Genomic DNA, 19,229 nt, shown 5'->3' with positions numbered 1-19,229 from the left:
CCAATTCTTCCAGACGAAATTAGCCCATTTAATTTACTTAGTACAGAAAAATGGCCTTATTTTATTTAGAGAGAATATAATTTGCAGAACGTTGTATAATTTCTGAATGATCCCTTAAACGTGTGCGATTTCTACAAATGCGTAAGCAACAGGCGAGAAAACTGTGTGGATCCATGGGCGTAAAACAGGACAAACTAGAAAGAGTAAATCAGGAAATTATTTTACTAACTGTATTGTTGTCTATTGTTTAAATAAATATACAACGTTTAACAACGTTATAATCTTTGAGCACAGCTGATGCTTTAGTTGGTGAACTAGGTCCAAGTTATAATGGACACTATCTGAATTATTATGCAAAATTGCTTATGTTTACAGTTAGCATGGTTACATTCTAATTTTATATTAATTGTCAAATAAACATTCGAAGGCGGTATGCATTTCTAGCATTCGTAACGATTAATGAATTACTATGCGATAACCTTAATCATACTTATTACGTAAGATTTGTGGTTAATTATCGCACATGAACGGAATTAAAAATACACCGTTCCTTAGTTTTTTGGTGAAAAACTGAAAGAAAGAATTTATCGAAATTGATCAAATTCTACGCTAAATAAGGAAAGCACTCAGATAGATCTCGAAAATCCTATTTTCGTTCAAATCCGATTTGGGTGAAAGCAATCATGGGAATGGATTCGTGGCCGACTAACTCTGAAAAATTGCATTTGAGGCGTACTTTACGAATTCAGCGACCTATATTTTACCTTTTAGCTGTCGGTAAAAGCTGGTTAGTTGATTGTTTCGGTTATTATATGAACATGGGGCCTAAATAACTCGTCGAATTTAAATTTGTACTAAAATAAAATTGAGTATACCGTGTTATCACAACAATCGATGATGTAATCGAGTGAGTGCATACTTGTGTAGCGCAAATCAATAAGCTCTCGGAACCTGTCGGATAACCTAAACCATATCAACAATACAACGCCATTAACATCGATTGGCCAACCAAATAACATTTTGGAAGAAATTCTGCAATACCAAAGTTTAACGAACGCGATTGTATGAAAATGGACTAGGGCGCTGTGTTTGATTTGTAGTTTTTTGGTGAAAAACTGAAAGAAAGAATTTATCGAAATTGATCAAATTCTACGCTAAATAAGGAAAGCACTCAGATAGATCTCGAAAATCCTATTTTCGTTCAAATCCGGACAGACTGAAGGAACGGACAGAGCCGTAGGGGCCTTTACCGTACTCGTTCTTCTTATAAGAAATGTTACTTTTAATCACGATTTCAGGTAAAATTTAATACAAAACTCAGTAAAATGACTCGGAAATTAAACTCGGCCCCAAACGGGCCTCGTACTTCAACATTTCCTCACCAGCAATGTGACATTTTCCTGACTTTTATTTAAATAACTATTATATTCAACGGTTCTCGAGTTACGTACTTCCAAACATCAGTTATCTCGTGTTTACAGTAACGACAAACGCAAAGATAACACACTTAATTAAGCATACATCTGCAACTTTTGTATTTAAAATATTAACTGCAGAGCAGTTCGTCACCACATTGGTCAAGAAAAACGGCAAGATAAACAAACGACAAAAGCGATTACCAACAGGTTACCTGCAGGTTTGCAATTTTCGGTAGTTGAGACAATATTTGCTTAGCGATTCTTCGAATTTAGATACAGTGTAATAGATCAGTTCCAGCTAATCGACAGGTAGCAATCTTCAATTCGAAAGCAAGTGTTTGCATATTATCCAGAACACGGTACTTTTTTAATACAATCACCAAAATGCTCGTAACTTACAAAGAAAAATTAGCCAAAATGAGACCTACTACCAATTAATTCGAACTTACGTACCCCATTTGTAACTGGGTTTCGGATTGCGATATAGGTAAAACAAAGATAGGTAATTAAAGTAACACTAAAAAGAAACATGTTAACAAAACGAAATTCTATGAAAATAACTTTACTCTAAGAGGATACAATCACCGTCCCATTCGCGCAAAGACGCTTAGATAATAATTCATTTAAACAATTTTAGAGTGATGATTACGGAATTTTCCCAAATCAACATTTTCGCAAAGATCGACCTGTCATTTCAACGACAAAAGTCAAAGTGATATCATCTTACACAGACAATAAAGTTATTATTATTATTATTATTATCTCAATGCCAATGGTACCAACTACTCCTAACACACTAAGAGCGCATTCAGTCAGTTACACAAAGAGTACATTAAACGGAACGTTACACGTTAAATTAGCATTTAACATCTCAAACTCCGCAATGAAATCAAGTGAATGACTTAAACTGATTTCAAAATTAAATATACCGGGTGGTGCCTTACGCCTCTTTCACGACTCGGCTAAATCTTAATACAACGTCCTTTCTTTCCTCTTATATCCTCTCTCGCGTTCATAGCTACTTCCGACCTATTCTATACTTCCTCCATTCGCGCTTGCTTCATGTCTCCTTTCGTTTTCGCTTTCTTTTCTTGCACCTCCTTTGCGCTACCTTTCCTCTCTCCATTTATTTTCAAATCTGCTTCCTCCTCGCCTCTTTCGTTCATGTCGGTTTCCTTCACACCTCTCACACTTCCTTCGCGTTCAGCGGCCTGGCATCTCTGACGTCTCTTCACTAATCATACAGATCTTTTTCATGCCTTTTGTCTTCAACCGTTCTTTGCGCTTCCATTCTTTTCTCACTTCGTTACTTGAATATGATACGCTTACACTTCATTTTCGCGCCTCCTTTCGTATCTTCTTTCTTCATTTACATATCTTCTTTTCGGGCCTGGTTTTCAGTTTCGCACATTGCGGACACTAATGCCTTCTTTACTACTCTGCTCTTCTGGTTCATGTATCGCCGCCTCTCTTAATCTTTCAATTACTTTCTTACTTTGATTAGCAATCTTTGGCAAATAAAAACCCCAGACCGTAGTTAACTTACTTTATCCGTTCTTTCATTTCTATTCCCATTACGTTACGTTTGCACCACCTTCCAACTATCTTCACCATCCTTTATACTTCGTCGCTACCTTACACCTCAACAACATCCATCAAACCTTCTCCGCCTCTCCTTCCGTCGTTTTTTATGTCTAATTTACGCCTGTCCTTTAACCTCAATCTTTTAGTCCATTTTCCCACTCGCCTCTTACTTTCCTTACGTACGTTCTTTGGTGCATACTTCTCGCAAACTTTACATGTTCTTCTCCTTCACGGTTCTTTTGCACTACCGCGACCTTGTAACGGTAACTCTAAATTTAACTTTATTCTTTCGAATTTTGTAGAGATTTTTTTCGATTTCAAGGGTTAGAGCAGGTTAAGACATTACATATAATAGAAATTTACAGGGTGTCGTAATTTAGAGGGCCGATTTTCCAATTAATTGCGTGCTTAGTGAAATTTCAAGAGGAAATCTGTAAGCGTTTGGTAGAATTGAAGATTGTCCTCCCTGCGTCTTTTCATTTCTCTAGAGCATTGTTTTATTAATAGATTCCGGATGTCTGAAGACGAGATGCCGCTTTAACTAGAGCTAAAGTGGGTTTAATGGGTCTTATCTACTCCAACCCACTGAAGTACGCGGAAATTAATGAAGCAGGTACTAACCTTAGCTTCCATTTAATTAAAAATGAAGAAAACAAATCAACGATTAAAGATGTCCGATTTGGTTAATAAGAAGCCATTTTGTAAGGGTTCATTAATAAGTAGTAATTAAGTCATTCCGGGAGATTGCTGAACTGCGAAGGTATTCATAGTAATGGTAACCTTTTAAGAAAAAGGAACAGAAATGAATCGCGAAAAAGACGCCAAGGAAGGGAATGTGAAGGAGTCGAAGAAGGGAGGATTTAACAAGACAAGTAAAATGCATAATTTAAATACAGATCCGCAACTATAACTTTGTATGTGTGAATGTTTGTTGCAGCATTGTAAAGAAATTAATTATTTGATTTATTCATAACCCAATTTGGTTTTTTAATTAACCGTAAGGAAACTAAGAGGGAATTAGAGTAAGTAACAAGCGCGGTTAGAAATGCAATTTTATTTCAGATATAAAGAGTAAATTAATTTTTATGCTGCAGTACGTGTGTATATTCGGGATGAAGTAAATGAAGCGGATCATTGTAATTAAAATAAGATCGAGTTAAATAAAAAGATTGATTTATTTATAGTACATAGGACGCCCAAAGCTAAAAAACACAAAAATTAATATATAACGTGGCATCCGATTAACATACTATTTATAGCAGGTTTTGTCAATGATTATGCTTATCAAAATAAACCAAACACCCTGTAAATTGTGGAAATACATTCTGCCAAATTTTTCCCAAGACTTCTGATGTGTGATTTCGCGTTAACCGAACAGTAAAATACACATTTTGATGGATGAAAAAAAAACAAGGATATTATTTGAAATGTTCGTTGCAATTATTATTAGAAACGGAAAATTTCAAGCATGATGTGATGATTAAAAATTACAGCTCGCATTTTATTAAATTCAAGTTGAAATAATTAATTGCTTTCCGATAGTCACCGTCAAGTACATTACATAATCATTAATAAAATCGATAGTTTCAAGTGTAATTTTGTCATGCAATTTTAACTAAACCTAAACGTAGGGTGTTCCACTTAAAGAATAATCAGACTACAAATTTGTAATAAACTAAAAATGTGTTTCATAGGGCTTTGTTGCTTAGTTTTTTATTGTTAGGCAGCCCTTAATTACAGTTACAACGTAGTGTATTAATTCCAAATATTAATCGATCCGCAGGGTTGGGAAAATTCTGCCCACTCTAAACCATAGTTTCATAATGGAAATAAATGTGAGCTTATATGAAATTAAATGTGGCAATATTATACATTGAGTTTAGTCAAAATAATCCCCCGTAAGGACGTGTAAGTAGTACGTTGAGCGGCCGATTAAGGCACTTGTTCGAGCGATACTTGAAGGTACCTTCCCCAAATTTCAAGTTTTGGCGTAAAATAATGTAGGTACTTACCGCAAATCCTTCTACTCCTTCGCCGACCAGCTCGATCTCACCGGCACACTCAAAACCAAGAATGAAAGGGCATTTCGGTGGCGAATCGATGGCGCCTTGACGCACCATTAGATCTTGAAAATTCAATCCGCTGTAACAAAATGACAAAATTTATAAAGCCACCTAACAACGAAAAAAGAGAATCGGCTCATAAATTATTCTATATGAAGACGAATTTGTATAACATTAAATTAATGCTACAAAAATGTGACTAAGTGGAATAAATTTGAATATTTAACTTTGCGGTGGATAATTTGTCGTTTTTTTTGCATTTGAGAGAGCGGCGGAAGGAAGTGATTGTATGATTAATTATTGGGTTGGACAATAAATAAAATATCGGAATTACACATTTAACAGTAAGTGAGCGTTGAACTTTTACGAGTTGTTAAATATGCAGGAGGTGTAACGTAATTTGCATACAGATACAGAAACATTAGTTCAACACGTAAATAATGGATTTGTGGGGGAGGTGTTCTTTGTTTTACGCTATTTATGTTAAGAACATATTTTTGCAATGCAGATGCCTCATAGATTGAGGTACTCATTTTGACAATTAGGGTTTTAACAACTAACCTAAGACTTCTAGTACTACGTGCGTTACTGCACGACTTCCAATTTTTTTCCAATAAACCTCAATTTCCTTTTTATGTGTCACATTCCAGAACAAAATTCGAGCGCAGAAACGAGGCCACATGTCCCAACTCCCAACAATGTTGCTTAAATTTAAAACTTTGTTTGAAATTTCATTCCAGAATCGCATTTCGAAAAATACATTTTCGATTCTGAAATGAAATTTTAAACTTCAAATGGAGACCTCATGAGGATAGGAAATAATAGGGAGTTTTTTTTTTTCCTATGACGCGATCTTGGGTAGCGCCCGGTAATTATGATTATACAGGGTTAGGCATGGAAGTATCACTACTTTTGAGATGGCGTTGTGAGTAGTGGGAACGTGTTGAAGGAGTGGGGGTACTACAGCAGTGTATTGACAATGAGGGTCATCACGGGAATAATGTGTTGTTTAACACAAAGTAAAATTATTATTAAAATTGACTTCCAGCTGTACCCTTTTGATGCCACAATAAAGTCTAGTTCTAACATTTATCTTTTTTTTTAAATTTACCTTCAAAGTTAGGAATACTTCCCTACCCCGCCCTGTACCGCTGAGTAACCTCAAATAGGTCATGGTGTCGATCAATAGGAAAAATCCAACGCCTCATTTCTAGCAAAAAGAGTTAATTTTTTTTAAATTTTATTTAACCTTTTGTTTCCATTTCTAAAATGTAAATGTAAGTCATTAACTATTATGTAATATAAAAAATGATTAATCTATAATATTATTACAGTTCAAATAACATACCACAGATAAGGTACAACAGATAACATCTATGAGGGGGGCTGAGTCCGACCTGGAGGTGTTCGCAGGGATGCCAATGAGAGATATAGATCGACGGAGGTTGATATATTGGCCGACGGTTCTAGTCAGAGGGCCGAGGCAGGGGGTGTATTCTAAATAAACGGCACCAATTTGACAACGAACGACAAGGTCACTTCCGGTTGACGAGTATTGACCACAATTTAATCAGTTACTCCCTTGAACATTGTCTACCTATTACTGAAAACAGAAAAGAAAAATTCCAAACCGTTCGCCGGTAATGATGTACACATACACAGACGGACGAACAAAAAGTCCAAAATCATGAACTCGCCCTTTCTCAAATAGGCTTACTCCTGCAGGATGTCATCCCCAACGACGCAGTCAATATCAATCGGTATCGGACTGTTCAGAGGTCCAGGAGAGCTCAGCGTCAGCTAGCGTTTATTAACGAGCTCCTAGTTAGTTTATAATTCTGTCCGTTAGCATAATATCTCGAAAACGAATAGACCGATTACGATGAAATTTTGCAGGTGCACTCTTTATCAAATTTGTAGATCGGAGTTTATGAATTGAAAACGTAGGTTGAAAAATAAGAAAGGCCCTTTTGATATCTCCATAAGTTATTAACCGAATTGCATGAAATTCAAAACGAGCATAGCTTTGGCCATATAATACGTAATTCCAAGCTATAGCCATACCCAGGAGCTAGTTTGCTATATTTGTTTAATTTCTTTACTTTGATATTTGGTATAGGAAAGCATAAACCGAAATCGAAATTCTTTTGAAATGATTTCATCAAAAATTTTATAACATAAACACGGAATCTATTTTCAGGATTTCCTACATCTGCAAAAACTGCTCAAACAAATTGAACAAAATGTTCAGACATTTATAACAAATTCCGCAATTCGGAAAAGACCAATTTTATTTTTTAAATGGAAGTTAATCTACATTGAAAAATAAGGGCAGTTTTTAATTATATCCTTATAACGGAGACGAACATTTGTACAGTCATTGTAATATTGGAATAGGGGCCTATGTTATACAGTGTGTAAAGCGATGGGATATACAAGAGGGATTTTTTTTTAAATATTGATCTATGAAAAAAATTTATTCTTCATGATATTTTTTGCTTGCTTTGAAAGTACCAATAACGTTTCGATAATCTAAAATTTATTTATAGAAATCTGGAAAAATAATAAAATTAATTGAAAGTTATCATTCTACATTATAATCAAGATAGCGTATTGCTATCAAACCACAAACAATCGAAACGTTATTGGTACTTTCAAAGCAAGCAAAAGATATCATGAAGAATAAATTTTTTTCATAAATCAATATTTAAAAAAAATTCCCTCTTGTATACCCCATCGTTTTACCCACTGTATATTCAATTTAGTAAAAATTTTCAACAGACTAAAAAAATGTACAAAGAAAACTTTAAAAAAATAATGCAGGTATAACCCGTAGGTAATCGTTTAAAATTGGCAATAGTTAACCGAAACAGGCTCAATTAAATAACTCGTATATACAAATTTTCAAAAATTAGTCATACTTAACGTCAGAGTACAGGCTTCCACGGCCATCAGAGTCGTGAAGAGACTTTCAGGATAGGACCATGTGAATGTTGAACGAAAAGTAGTGCGTGTTGCTCTCGAAAGTTTTTATATTTTATTTTTATTTTTGATTATTTTGTGTCTTGTCCTGATGAAGCCCCTCACGAAAGTAAGCGAAACGCGCAATCAACGAGTACTGGAAAAGATAGTCCTGCGTGCAAGTGTTGTGATTTGCGGAAAAAACAATTTGTTCGTGGGTCTGAATTGGAGTAGGGCTGTATTTTAAACCCGCGCATAAACTTGTGCGCAAAGAACGTCGGGGAAATGTACATAACCGGGTGCTCGTGATAATAAAATTCCGATAAAGAGAATTTGTTTTAATGCAGCGCGTACGTACTCAACTATTATCAATACAATTAAACTTCACCGTTCAAGTAAAGATCTATTCTTAAATTGCGATCACACAAAATTACACTAGAGAGTCGCACTGCTCGTTTTGTTCACGAAAAAAACTTAAATAAATTAAACAAATATAGCAAACGAGCTCCTGAGTATGAGATGTCGGAAGGGCCTTCCTTATTTTTTGACCTACATTCACGAACTCCGATCTACAAATTTGATAAATCTGAATCTGAAAAATTTCATCCTAATCGGTCCATTCGTTTTCGAGATATCGTGATACCGTGACGGACCGACACCGCAAAATTATACTCTCTAGGAGCTCGGTAATAATAAGCGGAAAAATTGACTTTATGTAGGATAGTTAGAATTTAGCTTTTTTTATTTCTTGTGCACTAACAACAACTCGATTTACGTCTTCGAGAATTTGACGCAAGTTTTGAATGCAGTTGAGGTAAATACAAGCTTCATTGTCCTGAAAGTTTCCATACTACGAGAGCAAGACATAAGAGGGCTCAACTTTATCACCCTAAAAGCGAACCAGTTTTCACTTTTTCTTGGAGGGATCTTTTTCAAGGACGGACCGCACCATTTGTAACTTAAACAACACACCGATTCCAGCGATATATTTAAGTGACTTTAATTTCTTTCGAATCGTAAGTATTTGGTCGGTTATCTTTAAGATTTGCAGCGGATGCTATTTTGACTGATGTGAAAAAAATCAATATTTTAAATCCCCAAACATGTAAAGGAGAAGAGAATTGGACCGAGACGACACGACAAAGAGAGACCGCGATTTGAACTTGAAGAAACTTTTAAGCGCCAGAAGTCGACCACCTACTCCTCGAAGACACGCGCTTTGTAAAAGTTGGTTCATTTCGCTCCTAGGAAAAAAAACAATCCGTCACACAAGAGTTGTGTGCGTTTACAAGCTCTTTCTGACGACACCAATTTGAAAACAATCGCACCAAAACTATAGAAGAAGATAGAAAAACACTGAAAAATCACCACGTTAGTAAACCCACGCCCGCAGATGGCGCCCAGATGTCCCTGACCCCACATCATCTAGCCTCTCCCTATGATCATATTTCCGTTCACTTTTGGCACAATGAGGGTTAGCGTGCAAGTGCCCCCGTCCCCAAATTTTCAAAATTACTTATTCGGAACCCTGTAGGTATACAGTAGGAGAATATGTTCTCTAGAATTTTGGAGAGGGCCTCCACAACTCCAATCAAACTTGCACAATTCTCAAAATGGGAGGTTCAGTTTAAATGAACCATTTTTCCTTTTTTTACAACTGAAAATATCACCTAAAAATCGCCCTTTTTTCATAGAGGCGAGTGTAGCAACGTTAACATGGACAGCGATATTATTTTGATTGTTCTAGTTCATACAGTACTAATCTCGGTGGTTTATTTGTGTTTTATTAATTTTAACACGTCACATACTCCTAGTATAGTCTTGTAAAAATGCGGGGGTGAATCTCATTAGCCTGATGGCTCCAACACTGGAGTAGGTAACGGATAAGTATGTCGTCCGTATTTTCGCACACCTTTTAAATTTGTATTCGTGCAAATATCCCGCCTGTAATTTCTAACACGTAATCTTTGGGTTAATTGAAAGTAGAGTACTTAGTACGAGTACCTGCAATTTTGGTTCCTATCGGTCAGGTCACCACGATTTAAAAAATCAAACCGACAATTAATATAACAATGCTGTGGATCTATGATTCATCATCCGTACGCTGAATAATAATAGTACAACAGTTAGATAATAAAATGAAGTTATGAATCAATTTGCAAATTATTTTTCGTGACAAAAACTTTACAGAATTTTTGTGGCGATCTGTAATTAACCAGAAATGCCTCGTATCATACTTTCACGTGACGAACTATCTCGTTCTATCTGTATGCTTTACAGTTATCTTTTTTTTTGTTGACTACGAAATCATTTTGCAATTAAAAACATTCCTTTACGTTGTGTTTTTTTGGTCGGCTGTTGCGGTCGAGTAGAGTGTATCATTAGATTATGATTAAATGGGAGTAAAAGTGCATGAGTCACCAATTGTGAAAATGTTCCTCGATAAAAGAACCGCAATTTCTTCCGAACACAAAAGCGTGAATCATGTATTATTAAGTCGGGACATTTTTTGGAAACACACATTAATATGTCACTGCTACCGGAATGATCCACAGCGACGGAGTTATTTCGCCATTTACACAATTGGGCAATTAAAAATGATTCACTGTGAAACATAAATTCCTTTCTAATTGTTACATAAAATACGACTTACGAAACGAGTTGCAAATAAATAATGGTCATTTTATGAAATCCAAAAATATATACAGTGTGTTCCAACTAAAGTTGGGAATATTGCTAACTCTGATTGTGAAACATTTCCGTAATTTAAAAAAATGTTGATATTTTTAGCTTCCTAGTTTTAGCTAGGTGGTTATTGAGATTACCGTTTCATCACCTTAAGAATAAAAATGTTTTCCGTCTGTGTTTATGGAAGGCACGTACTTACGTTGGCAATTTTCCAAAATACGGACTCGATGGATATTGTTCAAATTTTAAAGATATATATTAGGCATACGGAAACGAAAAATAACGGGTCGGATTTTTGAAAAAAAAACTCTGGAGCGCCGCAACGGCATCGAATTTTTTGTTAAATGGCAACCTAAAATTTTTAATAAGTTATTCAAAAGACTTTATTTTTCTGTCTAAAACCTACATAAATTGCGCCAGGTTTTATTACAAAAAAAACTGAGAGAAAAATGTCATAGTTGAAAAACTAAAATATTTCTTCGGTAAAACTATTATTTTTATTTATTTAAAATTTTTCAGTGTACATTAGGCACAAAGTGTGCGAAACTGTCAAAAACTTTTTTTAATATATGAGTTTTTAGCGCCGCCGTGACGTCATGCAACTGTTTCTTCAAATATGTAGTAACCAACATTTTTTATTAACGGGCGATGTTTTGGAACGGTTGCCCATTCAAATACGAGTACTATCGGGAGTAACGTTGCTAAACTATAGACAATAAATGAATTATTAGTAATAAACACAAACAAAAACAAAAAATTACTTTTTTGTTCGTGTATAACTGAGACATGGAATTCGGAACAGAACAGTAACACAAATAGCGGGTTGTTTTGAAGGAAACATTTTTACCTAGAAAAGATATCAGTTTCAAGGGATGATTTATTGGGGTTTATTTGTACCTGAACACCCACCTTGTAGTGGTGGTACGGCACTATTTTCAGTGGCGATTCCTAGACGCTAGCCTAGACGGGTGACAGACTCCATTGTTGTTACCCATTAAACAATTCGGTGCGCGAGACTCTAAGGATATCGTGCGAGAACACTCTCCCCTTGAGTGGTTGAATACGGTTGGTGGCAATCTCCCACAATTGTGGGAGGCTACACATCGAACGGTAGTGCCGGAAGGCTGCTTTGCTAGGCTCCACAAGGGTGCTATTGACGACCTGGTGGTAGTCAAGCGGCGCTTGGAGGTGTAGAATTCCTGGGCAGATTGTGTCTTTTTTACACAACCTAGAACGATCAACGACAAGGGAGACATAGTTTTTTTTTCGGGGGAGGGAAGTTCAGTTATGGGTTTTCCTCTCCAAAGGTGAGGGTTAGTAACCCTACCGAACTTAGGGCGGGGAGTACATCAGTACAACCACCACAACAACACCAACAGATGCTACAGGGGCAACTGCAAGAAGCTACGGAAGCATCACCGCCCAGACTGCCAAGGCAACCTGTGGCCAGTGCGTTCTCCAGCGTTAGCAACTCACCCAACGGTGTCTTGTAGAGCTCAAAGACTAGCAATGAGTGTTTTTTTAAAATTTTCAAATGGGTATATTAAAAATCTTATTTAAATGTAACCAGAAACATTTTAGAAATGTGTCAAAAATTTTAAAATATGTAGGAAATGTTAGGAGTATGCCAATAATTTTGGATAAATGATTCGGAAATATATATACCTATTTCGAACGAAGCATGTTGAAAATACGTAGACAATTTTGAAATATTTAAGAAATTGCAGAAATTTTGGAAATATTTGTGTAAGAATTGCTATATTGTATATAATTAAAATTATACAAAAATATAAAAGTAAAATTAAAATTTTGTAAGATATTACTGAAATGTTTCATAAATGTTGGAAAAGGGCAAGAAAATTTACAAATGTTGCTACTTAAAATGTTTAAAGAATTTTGGAAATACTTAAAAAATGTTTAAAAAATGCTTCATAAACTTTTGCAACTGTGCGAAACTCGGTGCGAAATTATAGAAATTTGGGAAATTTTTAAAGAATTTTGGAAATGTTTCAGAAACGTAGAGAAACAATAAATTAGAAAAGAAATATTTCAGAAGTAATTGAAATGTCAAATGTGTCTTAAGTTTTCCGAAATGTTAAACATTTTTGGAAATGTATCGAAAATGTGACATGTTGGAAATGCTTCCCACATTATTCAAAAATTGTTAATAATGATACAAATATTTCGGGAACTTTGGAAAAGTGAAGGAAAATTAAAAAAATTTTCAAGAATGTTTTTAAAATTTTGGAGATGTTTTAGAAACGTGGAAAATTTTAAAAAAGTTAAAAAACTTATATTGGAGTGTTTGGAAATTAAAAAATGTTCCTTGGACCTAAAAGCACATTTTGGAAATGTATTAAAAATGTGTAGAATTTTAAAATACTTTCCGAATTACGCAAATTTGCAAGAAATTATAGACATGTTACGTACGATGTTTCAATGGCTTGTGTGATGTGTGTCACACTAGTTTTTGCGTGGCAAGTGAAAACCGGTGCCATATGGAAGTCGCGTGCTAAAGAAAAAAACATTTATAATTGATCAATCCATGCAAATTCAATCTGGGATGACGTCACATTGCTGGAAATGTTCGATGCGAACTTTATGGACCATTATTGCTGTAGTTGTCTTCGTGCTATTGTGATTTTTAAAACATACTATTGCCATTTATTATAAATATCTAAATAGTTCGGGGATGATTTCGATCAAATTGACCTGCACAGTAAATGACAAATCGCCCTGAAGATTTCTAATATTTTTTCTGCCCAAGATCAACACACGGTTCCGTTTAACAAGCTGTAAGACGAAGATTTATTTCCTCTTAAAAATACCCTTGTTAGATGAGTATCCCACATGTACAAACAAAAACGCCGATGAGAATTTCAAGTTTAGGACGAAGCCCATTCATAATGGAGACATCAAAGAAATTCATTCAAACCCTCAAGTACTTTACACACATTATATTGGGCTTGGACTGATTCCAGACAGACGAGAATAAACGGGCTCGTTGTCGCTCTTAATTAATTTTTCACATTCAACAAGCTCATTCTCTTATAAAATGAAACATAAAAAGTGCGATTTTTAGCGCTTTCTTTGTTCGGGTCGCGTTCCACTTTTGTTCACCAATTTTGCGGAAGCTAGAAAGCATATAATGCAACTATAATCATCCGCAATTTCTTTGTTAACTTTTTTAGTACTACTAGTCTGCAATCCCTTCGAAATTATGTACCGTGCGCTAATAAATAAATAACGCAAGTTGTCACAAATAAAAAAAATATGCTCGTACTGAAATTAGCCATGCATATCAAACTTCCTTTCGACGAAGCCTAATATGCACCGAATCGTTACACCTTCAATTGTTTAACTTTGACTGCGGTTTAATTGATTGGGCACCCGCTGAATGTTGGTGTTCACCGGAATTTTTAATGGTTTAATTATATGGCACGGCAGTGTATTGTTCGAGAGGGTGTTTTGTTAGGCTTGGCAGGTAAAGTGTAACGGGATACTGATGATACGGATTACGTTGAATTTGAATTTAAAGCGCGGCAATATAATGGAATGTCCGTTCGTTTAAACTACCTCTTTAAACATAAAAATCGCTACAATCTTTGTTCGGCAAACTTAATAATAATAATAATAATAATAATAATAATATTTAATGTCCAACAGAAAAAAATACATTTTCCAATTACAGGACAACAACAGATTAATATGTATAGAGTACAAAATAATATAAGGAAAATGAAACGAAATTCTAACCTTATACAGTGTGTAACATAGTACTACGCAAAAATCCATGAATAACAATAAAAGAAAATAATTAAATAAACAGATATACCAAAACATGTAATGCAATCTAAGGGGTAAACAAAAATTATTAACTAATACGTCGAGTAATACGTAATATAACTAACCATTTCGAGTAATGTGGAATGAAATAAGTCAATATTCGGGCAAATTGAATCAAATAATTTACATGCGTTTACAATAGGAGATTTGTATAAAATATTTGTGCGAGGTGAGTAGTTCTAGAGAATGAGACATTGAAACGAGTATTGTATGAAGGAATATGAAAATTAATGGATGACAACAAATAAGGTGCATCCAATTTATTGTGAATAATGTTATGCAGAAAAGTAAGGCAGGCAACTTTCCTCCTGCTTTCGAGGGAGCTAAAATTGTACTTAGATAGTAAGAGGTCATGGTTGAACCCGCGAACAGGATAAACTCGTTCCTCCTTAAAATACAGCATTTTTAAGAACCGTCTTTGGATAGATTCGATCATGTTGATTAGCTTTTATGTCCTGTATTTGGTATAATCTTTGGTACTTAGCTATTTCTTGATACTTTCCAAAGCACCCGCACCCCGCATCGTTATTTGATCAATGAGATGTGTTTCAAATGATTTGAAAATGTGTAGGACATTATGCAAAAGTAAGAATATGTTTGAAAATATCAACTGTTTTAGCATTTTCGAATGTTCCAGAAATCTACTTAATTTATGGAAAGCTAGTACCTACCTACTATTAAAGAGCTGTTATAGTAGAAGAAGCTGTCAGTCAAAATCGTTTTAGATAAACTTTTGGAAACCAAACGATTTTCCAATTTTTAAAATTCAATTGAGGCACATGATTCCATTTTAACAAACCTTCTCTATTCAAAAAATTCAGAGCCTTTAAGATACTTGTTTTAAAGAGCCTTAAAAAGCTTTTATGGGTCTTTAAAAGTCTTAAAGAGTCTCAAGTATCAAGAGTTTTTAAAAAGCATTAAAATTCTTCGTCTTTAGTGCGAGCTTTTGTGAGTCTTTGGCAAGCTATCAAGTCTAAACGATTAGGGCCGGGCGTTTTAAGATATATTTTGATCTCGATTTTGATCTATGAGGACTTAGTCTCTAAAAGATTTTAAATAAGCTTTATCCATTCATATGCATATTTTGGCATATTTATTGCCGTGTTGTTCAGCTAACTTCATAAGGAATATGCAAAATCTATTGCTGGCTGGTTATTTCTAACTTAGCACGGGTGAGAGGTTTCGTGAGTACTCAAGAGCTTTTAAAATTCTGTAAGAGCATGAAATTATCCAAAAAGTCTCTAGGGCCAATGTTTGGGAGGTACAATCCTTCAAAAGTTTGCAAGAATCTCCAATGGAGAACACTACATATCTATAATCTTTTAAAAAAACACATTTATTAGTCTTTACGAATCTTCAAGGTTCTTCTAGAATTTCCCAACGTCCTTTAACAGTATTCAATAGTCTTCAATAGTTTTTACAGGTTCCAAGTGTCTCTAAGAGCCTTTTTGAGACTTTTTAATCCAGTTTCGCGGAATGGTACATTACTCTGGAACGCAAAGGGCACACTTTGGTGTTGTCCGTGAGGAATCTAAAGATTTGTTTGAAGCACCAGCGGAGTACGCTTTGGCTCACTACGTAGCCAAAGATGTCCAGAAGAATTTCCATAGAATTCAAGTTCCGGTTTGGTCGCTTAAGAGAAATCTACCTGCATCGTCCCGAGATCCACAAAGTGTTTCCTACAGGATTTCTTTATTATGTGGCAACAAAAGACCGGTCTTATGATAAGACTATTTACCACTATTTTTGGAATACGCTACAACCCTGAAACTACAGATTCAAGTTATAAAATGTGTATATGTGAGTGATAAATAAAATTTAAGTTATTGTAACGGAAACGCTCCAGACATGACGTCGCCTTTGGCGCTCTGGAATTTTCTACGCGCGCGATAGTGGGATTTGTATAGGAATATTCGAGACTATCCGGTAATTACGCGAGTGTTCTGGACTTACATTGCTTGCGTGTATAAATGGTTGCGGACCGAACATCGAAGTAAGTTTACTACCGAATGAGATCGAGTACGGATGAAACATCGAGCGCGGAAATATAAATTGCGAAGTGTGTGATATAAATACTCGATATAAATTGTACAGTTTTTATAGTGTTTTAGTTTTGTTTAATAAATATTGATATAAATCGAACCCGAATTTATAAATCACGTTACATTATTATAAATAAATTCGTTTCAAGATTGTTATTAATAAAGCACGTAATTTACAATATTTATACTGCGTCACGTGTGTATATTCGGGATGAGATAAATGAAGCGGGTCATTTTATTAACATAAGAGCAAGGAAAGCGAGTTGAATACGTTAAATGACAAAAGCTTGCGACAGCGCGGAGTACGTATTTATACAATCCATCGTTGTAAGTGCTTATGGGGTCAGAATTTTAAACCGAAGAGCGAGCCATCATCTCCATTACGTCGCCGGTCCGTGCAAAGCGCAGCTGATAGGTCAATTTCAATTCCAAATCGAAGAAACTGAGAAAGAAACGGTGTCAGCGGGGATTCTATAGCCGGTCCGTGCAGATCACAGCTGAAGATACGACTGGAGAGAAGTGTTATACATTTGAACTGCCGAAATATTGTATTGATATAATTAAGGGCGATAGGGGCGATTAGCAATATGTTCAATTCAAAGGAGATATCTCGAGCGGCAAAGCTGAGAATGTACAAAACGAACCAAACGCCATAATGAAATTCCTCCCCAGTTATGTGATGTTGACAAAATTAATAGTTCTTTTTGTACCTACACAAGTACACCTATCAATGATACCTTACTTCATTATTATAATAGCAATAGTAGACATTCTAAACATAAATTTAGTTTTACCGCCACTACTGAAGTAGAAGTACTTAACTGCATATATTTGATAAAGTCTAAATCGATAGGTCTGGATCAGATTAGTGTGTACATGCTGCAGTTATGCCTTCCATATTTAACCGACTTGATCACCCACATAATCAACTCTTGTCTTATCGCTGGTGTATTCCCAAATTCATGGAAAAATGCCAAGATAATACCTCTCCCTAAAATTAAACATCCGAAGGGGTTTACTGATCTACGTCCAATAAGTATTTTGCCTTGTATGTCTAAGATTTTGGAAAGGATCATGGATAGGCAGATCAGGGCATATTTAACCTCTGAAAACTTTCTTCCCCCTTTACAGTCCGGTTTCAGGTCGCGGCACAGTTGCACTACTGCCCTTTTGCACGTCACAGACACAATTATTTCTGCAATTGATCGTAAAAACTGCTAGTTCTTATTTTGCTCGATTACTCTAGAGCTTTTGATAGAATAAACCATGCTGTTCTCCTTGCAATACTAAAATTTATCGGATTTAACGACTATTCTATTAAATTTATTTCAAGCTTCCTTTTAGCAATAGAACACAACGCGTGTCTTTAAATGACCACATGTCAAACCCCATTGCTGTTACAGCAGGTGTTCCGCAGGGGTCAGTGCAGGGACCTTTACTGTATATTATATACACCTCCAATTTTGACACTTGTTTAGAATACTGCACTTATCACATGTACGCGGATGACACACAATTATTATATCAAGCTCCGACTGAAAACCTTAACATTAATACAATCAATAATCAACTCAATTCTGACCTGTATAATATAGCTAAGATTTCTGAAGAACATGGACTCCAGATTAACTGCAATAAGTCAGCTGTTATGCTATTTGGCCGAACGTCGATTATTAACACGCTCAAGCATGCAATAATTGTTGAGTCCAACGGGGCAATATTACCAGTCGTTAATGAATACAAAAATCTTGGATTGATTTTTGACTCCCAATTACGTTTCAAAAAGCATATATCTCAAATAATTAATGAAGCGTTTACAAATATTAAACTAATATTTAATAGCCGATTTCTTATTAATCGTAGTATTAAGGTTATGCTTTGTGAATCCTTAGTGCTTTCCCAATTTAACTATTGTAATAGTGTGTATGGCCCATGTATCGACAAAAGAGACTACAATCGAATTCAGAGAATGCAGAATTCTTGCCTTAGACTAATATTTGGTATCCGAAAATACGACCGGATTACACATAAATTAAAATCCCTCCAGTGGCTTGATATGAACAACAGAAGAATATTACATTCTGCCTGTTTGTTCCATGGCATACTTCAAACCAAAACTCCGTCATATTTATTTGAAAAGGTAACATACAGAGCTGACGTCCATAATGTCAATGTTAGAGATCGGTTTTTTATAACTATACCTACTCACAAAACGTCACTATTTAAACGCTCCTTCAGTTACAATATTGCAAAGACGTATAATGAATTACCATCTCATTTAAAACATTTATCCGAAAGTCTTTTTAAAAAACGCTTGCGCCTCATACTCCTTGCAACGCAGCATTAAGTTCCATCGTTAATATCATTATTGCTATAATTTTTTTTTTCTTTTTACATTTTTTTTTTTTCTTCTTTTTAGGTTTTCATTTGTGCCTTCATACTGAATGGTTTTTATTATCATATAGTTTTTTCTTGCTAGGTTTTTTTATGTCTTGGTCTCTTGTTGTTAATTTCATATGTAGGGGGTTGAGTGGTAGAGCAGACGGAATAACACGGTTTATTCCAGTCTGAACTTCGCCCTATTGAGTCACACGTTATGTAATGTAATGTATAATATCTGTTCTTTG

General features: G+C 35.2%; 1 protein-coding gene across 1 annotated transcript in view; it reads right to left on the bottom strand.

The window, feature by feature from the left end:
• The window catches only part of LOC116175967 (synaptic vesicle membrane protein VAT-1 homolog-like), a 60,117-nt gene that overhangs the window by 25,768 nt on the left and 15,120 nt on the right, over positions 1 to 19,229 (bottom strand). The window contains exon 2 of the mRNA XM_031494367.1: positions 5,015 to 5,144. Within this exon, the coding sequence (XP_031350227.1) occupies positions 5,015 to 5,144 (130 nt within the window). The remainder of the gene's footprint in view (positions 1 to 5,014; positions 5,145 to 19,229) is intronic.

This window comes from Photinus pyralis, unplaced genomic scaffold (assembly GCF_008802855.1).
Source record: "Photinus pyralis isolate 1611_PpyrPB1 unplaced genomic scaffold, Ppyr1.3 Ppyr1.4_LG1, whole genome shotgun sequence".
In the NCBI taxonomy this organism is placed as follows: domain Eukaryota; kingdom Metazoa; phylum Arthropoda; class Insecta; order Coleoptera; family Lampyridae; genus Photinus; species Photinus pyralis.
This window is presented reverse-complemented; position numbering and strand designations above follow the sequence as displayed.